This window comes from Zonotrichia leucophrys, chromosome 1A (genome assembly GCF_028769735.1).
Source record: "Zonotrichia leucophrys gambelii isolate GWCS_2022_RI chromosome 1A, RI_Zleu_2.0, whole genome shotgun sequence".
Lineage (NCBI taxonomy): Eukaryota > Metazoa > Chordata > Aves > Passeriformes > Passerellidae > Zonotrichia > Zonotrichia leucophrys.
In genome coordinates this window covers 38,849,356-38,859,741 of record NC_088170.1, presented here as the reverse complement: position 1 = coordinate 38,859,741, position 10,386 = coordinate 38,849,356, and the positions used below count along the sequence as shown (strand labels likewise).

Here is a 10,386-nt window from a genome sequence, read left to right as displayed (position 1 = left end):
GGGGACACTTCAGCTTTGGCTTTGCTTTGGCCCAGGGAGCTGCAGTCCTGGAGCAGGGCTGCCTGCCACCCCCCTGGCCCACGCTGGGAGTGCCTTTGTGGGGAACCACTCCCCACCACATCCATGCCCCCAGGTCCCACAGGCACTTCTAAGGGTTGGTGAGAAGCCAGCAAGTTGTCAGGTACAAAAGGAGTCCTCGGGCCGGGGAGGCTGCAAATCAAACGCAGCACGCCGCCCTGGGAGCAGCGCGCTGGCGGAGCGGCTGCGGCAGAAAAGCGCCGCGGTGCAGTGCGTGAACCCGGCCGCTCCCCCGGGGCACCTTCCTCAGCCCTGCTCCCCAGCGAGCATACTTGAAGCTCCCTGCTTGTCACTGGGATCAAAGGCAGGGGCCGGGCTGGGAAGGCAGGGTGTCAGCTGGGCCACTTGTGAAGCTCTCTGCGGGAGCCAAGACCTCCAACTTGAACCCAATTTTTTTTCGCCCCCCAGGCATCCTTACACACTTCTAAGGTCTCCGTTCCAGCATCACAGCTGCATGTCGTTTCATCTCCGGTGAGGAAGAGAGGCGGCAGCGCTGGCTGGGGCCAGATGCTGCTGGAGGAGCGGCCCCGGGTCCCAGCCCCGCACCGCCGGCAGCTGGGCTGGGGAGCACCGGCTGCCGGGGGAGAAACCCGGCCCCGCTTCCCAGCCACAGCCCTCCCACCAGCTGGGACAGGGCACGTTCCCACGGCTTTTGGTTTATTTCAGCAGGGCCAGGGCTGTCCCTGTCCTCCTGTGGCTCCCGGGTTGGTCTGAGCATCACCAGCGTGTGGGATCTTTTCTGCCTGGACTCGGATGTTGTTGGACATTTTGGAGCATGGAAGATGCAGTCATGGAGCTGTGGGATTTGAGATGACACTGCCAAAATGAAAAACTCAAAGTAATTTAATATAAATATAAGTCACCCTAAAAATGTTTGCTCTCAGGAGCTGCTGGACCAATGTGTGATCTGTAACAATTGGTGCCTGTTGCACTGGGGATTGCCCCCAAAACAGAGGACGCGTGCATTGCAGGAGCAGGAAGACTGGGAGATGAGAGGTGCAGGGTGGGCGCAGGCTTTAGGAGTGGGAGGCTTTGCCAAAGCTTGGAACCCATGGCTTCACTCCCCAGGCACACGGCTTGGCAGGGACCTCCCACAGCAGGTTCCCAGGAGCTGCCCAGCAAGGCGGCCGGGAGTTTTCGTGGGGTTCCAGGGAGCACTAAGGGAGGCTGAGGGGACACACACAGCCCAGGTGCCGCAGCTAAGCAGGGCTTTTCCCCAGGCCAGTCCCACCAGCAAGCCCTCGATGACAAGTATTTACAGAGGAAGGAGCGCCACCTCCTGACGCTGGATGTCCCTAGGATTCCAGGAAACCGCTTTGTGGGGCTTTTTTTCCCCCCTCACTATTCGCTGTTTTATCAGTCAGCAACAATCGCTTCAAAAATAAACAAATCCAAGTCTGGCACTGGGTTCCAAGACAAAGAAACTCCTCCTGCCAGACACACACCGAGCATCTTCAACAATGACATTCCTTCAGGACTGCTCCCACCTACTTAAGTGCCAATTTAACTAAAAATTCCCTCTGCTATCATTGTCACTTAAAATCAGCAACATCCCAGAGCTCCCACCACAAGGTATGGTACGATTAGGTGCTTTTAGAGATTTTCATCAAGGTAGTCCAGAGTTTGTCACGGATGCTCACCCCCAGCACACCCTTTTATCCTGATAATCCCAATTCCCTTGGATGCATCTGACTGGTGAGACAGAAGCAGCAGCAGGCAGGGCTGGCTCAGAGCCATGCCCTACCGAGCCAGCTTGAAAAAGTGAAAAGTCCACCGAAGGCTACCAGGTGGAGGGGAAACAACCTCACTCCTCAGAGCTGCCCATTAAACTGCATGCTCAGGCTGGACAGAGATTGGGAATTCCACTTTTCTGCATCAGAGGAATACTAATTTAAGGATCTTCTCCACCTACCTGCCAACTTGAGACTTGTGACAAGGGAAAAAGAACTACTTATTATTTCTCCCTTATTTCACTTGGCTGAAATCAGCCAGCAGGTTCATGTGTTAAATGAGGCTGACAGTGAGCCAGGCAGCTCATTCAGTCACCCAGTCTGGTTTCTAGGGAAACAAGGTAAATGTTTTTCCTCCTTCTCGCCACCTTTAACTCTTAGAAGGCTCTCGTTCACCACCACATGAAAAATCTCTACGTCCCACCTTTCTCCACTTTAGATAAGAGCAAGCAGGGCCAACCCAGGTCTGTTTCAGGGCAGTGCTACACTTTGGTGTGAAAGTCTGCAGTAATTGCCTCAATTGCTGCCACGTCTCCAATTATGGTCAGGGAAGGACACACCAAAGCTCTCCCTGGGAGCCAGCAGGGTATTTTAGGCCAGGCAGTAACACAACACCAGCGGCACTCACAGCTCTCCCACCTCTCAGAGGGTGGATGCAGATCACCCCCCACCCTGCCCAGGCAGGCCTGCCTCCTGCCACCCTTCAGCAGGGAAACTGCATGCAATTCTGAAAAACCCAGCTGTTGTGAGGATGGGAATTTTTAGTGTATCTGCTGCCTTCTGCTGCTCTCAGGGACAGCAAACTGTATTTGCAAAATGTGCAGGCTACAGTCCCTGCCATACAGACACTGGAAGGTTTCCATGGCAACAGCCAGCACCCACCAGCTACCTAAAATTTAGTGGTTTGAATGTCTGGGCTATTTCACAACCCATTTGACTCAAAGCTCTCTGTCCACCCAGCTGCGGCTTGACAGATGGACTAATATCTCAGCAACTGCAAACACATTTTGGGCCCCTGCTGCTTCCTATTTCACACAACCCAGAGACATCCTGCTCTGACCCACAATCTCTGCTCTGCAAAACCAGCAACAGCAGCTTCATTTTTTTAGAGCAACCCTGCTGCTATAAGGCAGATGCTCATGAGCTAAACCTTTACATGCTTCTTTGGTTTGATCCAGATGTAGAACCTGCAGTCAGAGTACCAGGTTTGACACAGCAACGTATATAGCAAGAGGCAAAATTAACTTTAAAATATTTATTTTTTGGTCTGAGAGCACACAGGCCATAGGACCATTCCACCCATTAGGCTGCCTCCTCTTTTGCAATGCGATCCTTCTTGAGTGGTCCCTGAAAAAAACCCACAAAAACAAGCCATGTAAACAGCAGCCCACACAAGACATAAATAACATCCCAATCCCAAAAGCTGTAAAGAAATCAAGGCAAAAAAAGGCCTCCATGCTGCAACCCACTGGAGAGACCATGCCCCAACCCCACAGGCAGAGGTTCTGGGAAAGGCTGAACACGGAGCAGGCCTCTGGGCTGGCTGGGTGACTGCGGCTGCTCCTGAGCACAACGCTGGTGCCACCTGGTGGGGAAGCTCCTGCTGGGCCCCGAGCACGGCACCGCTCCAGGGCCTTCAGAGCTCCTGGCTGTCTTCTCTAGCCAGTGACAAACTGGGAATGCCAGCACTGGGAGCACCCTCCTCACGAGCTGCTCTTAGAGGAAATGGAGCGGTGCTTGTTTCGTGCTTCAACACTGAACAACTTGTGCCCTAACATGGCATCCATCACCCCTCAGACACAGAGAGCTGTCACTGGGGAACAGAGACCCCCAGGCCCACTGCAGTTATAAACCAAGCTGGCAGGAAGAGGCCTCTCAAGTGAAGTTTCTGTTTCACAGGAACTTTGGCCACATGACAGCTCAAAGGCCAAGCTATCAGCTGCCATGAGCTCGAAGATAACCCAGTGGGGTACAGCAATAAATGTGTCAGGAAAAGCCCTTACCATGAAAGCCTTCTTCTCCTCAGCCGTCTGGAAGCGGCCATGACCAAATTTGGAGGTTGTGTCAATGAACTTCAAGTCAATCTTCTCCAGGGCCCGGCGCTTGGTCTGCACAAGCAGGGACTAAAAAGAGAGATGCCAGGTGAGTATGCAGCAGCAGCAGTGCCCTTTTAGCCTCCAGTATCCTGGCTACTTCTTGTCCCCTCCATGGTTAATGCCCCCTCGGTCCCTCTGACCCCAGACCTCAGCTGCTACCATGTGCAAGAACTCCTGACCATGAACCATCTACCCTGCACCTTTGACCTCCCAGGCTGAAGACTGGCCAGCTCCCTGCAGCACAAGCCCCACTCCACCAGGGCCCTTCTGCCCACAAGATTTCTCAAACCTTAACCATGTCCATCACTACACCTGCAGAAATGACCTCAGGCCACTCCCAAGGCCTTTATTACGAGGTGGGTTTGTGTGGAAGGCTTTTCTTTCTAGCAAGCCACATGATTCCCCAGAACAGCACACACCCCACCTACACCAGAGAACAGCACAGCTCCCTTTAACTGTTCCACCCCACCACTCACCTTGCGCAGGGTCAGGACCCTCTTCTTGGTGCCCACAACACAGCCCTTCACCATGATGAAGTCATTGGTCACCTCACCATAGTGGACAAAGCCTCCCTGGAAAAGGAGAGAATAGTCAGTGCTCTGTACCAAGCAGGACCAGTGATCACATCTGCCTACAGATCCACACCATTTCTGGGCCGCGGCCATTCCCACATCCACTGAAATCCTGTTTCCAGTATTGCCTTTCACTGGTCAAGTTTCTTATGCAGCTGTTTACTTGTTGCTGTAGGGTTTTTATTAAGAACAGCAGAAGAGGCTGACAAAACAGCAAAAGCTCCTTTCCCTAAGTTATTCCTTGTACAAGTACCATTCAAGGTTTGCAACATCCCTGTCCTATTACTGCATAACAAATTAAATTCCATGGCATACAAATCAATACTGAGGCTGACTAAACACCACCACCTTCAACAGCAGCTGACTTATTCAAGAGCTCTTCATTTGATAACTTTATGTCTTATACCAGGGCCCATTTGCCTCTTAGGATTGCAGCTCACGAGCAGACTCCTGGCACAGAGCTGCAGCAACTCACCAGAGGATTAATGCTCTTGTCAGACAAGTCATAATCAGTTGATGCATTGTTTTTGATCAGCTTTCCATCCTTGATTTGGTAACCTTGGCCAATCTTGTAAATCTAAAAACATAAAGAAAGTCTACTTAGTAAAAGGTAGGAGAAAGAACCTTTCATCAGATAAAATGTCAGCAATTCTACAAAGCCTCAGAGGAAACAGTCTGCTGCACTTGGGAAACACGTGGCCATCCAAGAATTTTAGTTATATAACATAACTAACCATGGCCACTATCCCCAAGACAACATTCTAACACAGCAAAACACCCCAAGCACAACTCCCCACGCTGTCTGTTCCCCGTCACAGAGCAAGTGACATCAGGCAGCTCGCGCTCCTGGCCAGCAGCTGAGACACACCAACCTTCTTGTTGATCTCGGTGCGGTGGTGGTAGCCCTTCTGGCCCGCCCGGGCCACGGAGAAGGCCACGCGGGCGGGGTGCCAGGCGCCGATGCACGCCACCTTGCGCAGGCCACGGTGAGTCTTGCGCGGCAGCTTCTTGGTGTGCCAGCGGCTGGTGACACCTGCAAGGGACCAAAGCAGCCTCTGTCAAGCTGAGATGTCACTTCAGTCTTCAATCACAGTTTAAGGCACCTTGTCAAGCTGCATCCCAGGAATCCCCATTTCCCAGTGAAGGTCCCTCCCCGGGCTGTGTTCTCAGAAGGAAGGCAGCATGGAATGACTCCTCACGGGTGTCAGGCGCTGTGCCCAGCGCTCATTCCATGGTCTCATCATTGAACTGTGACAGCACTACAGATTCACCCACCCAGCTCTTGGTACATGCACTTATGAAAACACAAGGCCAGCATTTAATAAAAAACTGTATCCTATCACCAAGAGAAGGACTTCCATGTTTACCTTTATATCCCTTGCCCTTGGTGACTCCAATGACATCTATCATCTCATCCTGGCCAAAGACTGTTGACACAGGCACCTGCTGCTCCAGCTTCTCCCGGGCCCAATCCACCTTCTCAGCAACAGTGCCACCATTCACCTGGATCTCCATCAGGTGAGACTTCTTCTGCCTCAGGGGGAGCAAACGCATCTAGGACACAGAAAATATGACATTCAGCTCCTGCTACTCTGCAATGGACCCTGTAAGCCCAGCCTCCTTTTAGCCCTGGCCCAATATATTTCTCTAGTATCCTTTTTCCAAAATACAGACCTTAAAGAAGTCCCTACAACAAGGGGGAAAGTTGTTTAGTGGTTTGCAAGTCATTGCACCTGGAAGTTATATGCCACCCACAGCAGCACAGAGTTTTCTAACCTCACAGCCATCAGCAAAATTCAACTGAGGAATAACATGAAACAAGGGGCAATAGTTTTAAACTGTAACAGAGTGGATTTAAATTGGACCTAAGGATTATTTTTAATATGAGGTTCGTGAGTCACTGGCACAGGCTGCCCAGAAAAGCTCTGGAAGCCCCTCCTCCCCCTCCAACTGTTCAGTCAGGTTTGACAGGGCCTGAGCAATCTGGTGTAGTGGAAGGTGCCCCTGCCCAGAGCATGGGGGCTGGACCTGGATCCTTAAGGTCCCTTCCAACCCAAACTGCTCTGATTATTTGATAAAAGCCTGCCACACTTAAGGCTGCTTTGGGTTGGACTGTACTTACAGTTACTTCTCCTGTATTTAGCACAGGGAACTGGTGATAAGAATCAATACAGGCTGCAATACTACCTGTACTGTCTACTACAGGAAATTAATTCTATTAAAATTTGCCATCTTACTGCAATTAGAGCCAACTCAAAAGATTTAATCCATCTCCCAAGAAAGTTAGAGCACTGACAGCTGGGGAGACACCACATCACTCAGCAGAAGACCTCCTCCAGCTGAGCAAGAGAAGCTGCCAAAAGTCTAAGTGCTTGCAATCCCAAGAGAATGCAGCCTGAAACGATACTGAGCACACAAACCCCTGAGTTCAATGTTCAGGTTTTATTTGTAGCTAAAATTAAGAGTCTAGGTCTACACAGTATCAGCAAACAACTGAGGCCAAAAAGTTCCTACTACAGCTCAGTTATCAGCAAACGACTGAGGCTAAAAAGTTCCTACTGCAGCTCAGTCTCTTTTGGACACTCCTTCAAAAGCAGCCAATGGTTGCCAAGGCCCCTCAAACATCCAGTGAGTACAGCTCTGCAGAGAATGAGTGTGCTGAATAGACAGTGTCAAGCTGCAGGGGAGGGCAGAAATCTCCCTACAGAGATGGATCAAGTTTCAAGCTTGCTCTCTCAGCAGTTTCCAACATACCTGAGCCCACAGGCACTTACTTACCTGAGTGTGAGCCATGACTCTAATAACCTGGCAGTACTTCTTCATGCTATTGAAATCTTTCTCCAACTGCTTTTTGCCCTCCTCATCTTGCCACTTCTTGCAGTATTTGGTGAAGGCCTTCTTCTTGGATTTGTGCCTTCAGGAGCAGAGCAGAGACAAGGTTTGGCTAAGCCCTTCATCAATCCCCAGGGAAGTGGGGTGAGCGGAAGGAGTTGCCACCTCAGTTGGCTTTGGCTCATTGCCAGCTTCTAATGACTCTTTTCCACTGGCAAGCGGAGCCTGGAGCTCATCAGACAGTGGCAAAATTGCCAAAGCTGAGCGGAGCTGCCATGAATTCCAAAGCACATTAACATTCACGCTACAGAAAACAAAAGACTGTAAGGAGATGTCAAACAATAACAGAAAAAAACCAGATCTTTAAAGCTATTACGAGATGACTGTGATCTGCTTCAAAATACCCTAATTTCCCCCCCTTGTGTGCCCAACAGCAAGGTTGTCACTAAAACACCCTTGAGAACCTTATTGCTCCACTCTGACGTCTTTTCAGCCTGCCAAGTTCATAAACAGGCTGGAAGCTCCAGACACGCTGGAGCCACACTTGGGCAAACACACTTTCAATCACAACAACAGCGCCTGGAATGGCAATCACAAGTGACACTTGTCTTCCCCTCTCCTGAGAGAACAGGGCTACAGTCAGGACTCGACACTCATCAACAAGCGCCAGAGGCGATTTCCTTATGTCCGCCCGTCGAAGTATCATCACGTGTAGCCTGTTAGGGAGCGCCTGGGCAAAGCCAAACCCACCACACTCGCACCAGCACCACCTAAAGTTATGGCGCACCCTCACTATGGTGCCACTCCGACAGCCTAGCCCATTATTAGGCCAGTCTGTCACAGCTAAACACTAACTGCTAAAAAGCCACGCTAGGATCACTGCAACCCAACAGTAAAAACAGAAATCACGGCCTGAGAGCAGGCCAGGCCCTGCAGTCTCACCAGTTCTTGTAGAAGCGGCGCTTGCACTCATCGCTGATGTGCTCAGCAAAGATGGTCTTGAAGCTACGGAGACCACGAGGAGTCTGCACATACCCCACGATGCCCACGATGACCATGGGAGGGGTCTCTATTATAGTGACTGCCTCCACCACCTCCTTCTTGTTCACCTCTGGATGGAAACAGAAACACAGCACAATTAATTCTAGCAGCAACTCTTCTAACACCACCTGTTTTTCCTCAGTCCCAAGCCCTCCATGTGAAAGGTTAAAAGACTCGAACTCTTTTCACAGAGATGGTGCAGGGTAAAGCAACCAACTCTGAAATCATTACTTAATGTCTTGCAAAACTTTGAGGCTGGCCCAGGAGAAAGGTCAGCCAAGCTGGATAGGCAAAATGGATGGCAGCAAGGACTGGACAATCTCCAAAAAAAACACCGAATGCAGATGACTGATGTCCCCCATCCAGAAGAGCCATCTCAAGGTGCAGCTAAACCAAACCAGTGGTTACAGCAGAAATACACCTCCTACTTGGACTTGGAACAGGGTGAAGCCAAGCTAGGACTAGAACCCAGAGCTGCTGCTGAAAGGGCCACGTGTCACCACTCCTGACCAAGGCCACCTCCCGTTCCAAGAGAACATTAATACATACTGGATCCAGGTCTGTCCACCTCGCGGACAATGTGGGTCATGCCAGCCTTGTAGCCCAGGAAGGCAGTGAGATGGACGGGCTTGCTGGGGTCATCTTTGGGAAAGCTCTTGACCTTGCCGCGGTGCCGGCTGCTGCGCTTGCGGGGCAGGAAACCCAGGGAGCCGTGCCTCGGGGCCGAGAACTTGCGGTGAGACTGCAGAGAGACAACCGGCACTCAGTGCTTGCTGCAGAGCCTTGCTTGGGCCCCCTCGGGGCCAAGGCCAGCTCTGTCCTTGCCTGGGAACACGAATATTACACATATCCGAGGCATTCTGAATTCTGGAAATTCCCCCTATCACCTGCTGGGCTTCTGAATTCTATTATGTTACAGGAATGCAATCCCCACGCATTAACTATGAACTTCCCATACTTCTTTAATGTCCCTTTCAAGCTTAGTCTCACTCTGGCCAGGGAACTACAGAAGCTGTAATTTGGCCACAGCCTGCCACTACAAGTTCAGTCCACCCCACAAGCCCAGAAAACGCAGCACAGACAGCTTCACATTTTTAAATGAACCAGTACCAAAAAAAGCATTACAGAGACAATTTCGGTTTGAAAAACTGCAGTAAAGCAGCATCTCAACACCCGCCTTGGAGCCAGTTGCTCTGGGCGGAAGAGCAGAATTTTTTCCTAAGATCTTCTCCTTGAGTACCACCCCTGCAGCCTGAGAACCATTAGAGACTGACTTCCACCCGGAGAACTTTCAGGACAAAGATGTATCTACCCATCCAATCCCACACGCAAATTAAAGAAAAATACCGTGCAGCTGTACACGGAACTAAAAAGAGCACGCATTTATGTAGGAAAAAAAATACTTCACAAGAGTTACCCTAAGCGAAGTTTAAATCCCCAAAAAGGCCACAACCACAGGAGCTCTCTAGAGAGAAGCCGTCACCCCCCATACAAAAAAGCGCCCCAAATGCCCCCACAGCTGCCCGGCCCCGCGCTGGCCCGCCCGGCCTCCCGGCACAACGCCGGGCCCACGCCCCGCCATGAGCCCCGCACGGCGTCCCGCAGGTGCCGGGGGCGGCGGGCGCGGGGCCACGCGGCAGACGGGGCCGGGATGGCGGCGATGCCCGCGGGATGCGCGGCCAGGCCCGAGCCCTCCGCACCCACCATCTTGTCCACGCGCCGGGCCGGAAGGGCCGCCACCGCCGCGCGCAGCCTTTATAAGGGCCCCGGCCTTCGGTCTCGCGAGAGGGCGCGCGGCGCTACGGGCGGCGAGCGCGTCCAAAAAGGTGCGCCGGCACCGATGCGCAGAAAAACAAGACCGCGTAAACCATCTAGCGGGGCTTGTGGGGAACTTCGGTCATAACAGATAATGTTTATTTCACTTCATCCCATTTCATTCAACTATATTTCACCTAATGTCATGAAAACTTGACTTGTCGCTTCGTTTCATTTCATCAAGCTTCATTTCATTTCTCCATTTAATTTCACTTAATTAAA

The 10,386-nt window shown here is 51.6% G+C and overlaps 1 protein-coding gene and 1 non-coding gene across 2 annotated transcripts; both read right to left on the bottom strand.

Moving 5' to 3' along the window:
* Positions 1–3,048: 3,048 nt before the first annotated feature.
* RPL3 (ribosomal protein L3) lies at positions 3,049–10,140 on the bottom strand. Its single transcript, XM_064702375.1, has 10 exons — positions 10,054–10,140; positions 8,899–9,091; positions 8,251–8,419; positions 7,255–7,390; positions 5,844–6,030; positions 5,349–5,509; positions 4,952–5,053; positions 4,381–4,476; positions 3,812–3,931; positions 3,049–3,155 (listed from the first exon to the last, which is right to left on the bottom strand). The coding sequence occupies exons 1-10, from the start codon at positions 10,054–10,056 to the stop codon at positions 3,111–3,113; spliced, it is 1,212 nt and encodes a 403-aa protein (XP_064558445.1). The 5' UTR covers positions 10,057–10,140; the 3' UTR covers positions 3,049–3,110.
* LOC135442884 (small nucleolar RNA U83B) lies at positions 5,636–5,728 on the bottom strand. The gene has a single exon (XR_010438732.1). It is a non-coding gene; the product is annotated as a small nucleolar RNA U83B (small nucleolar RNA).
* Positions 10,141–10,386: the final 246 nt, after the last annotated feature.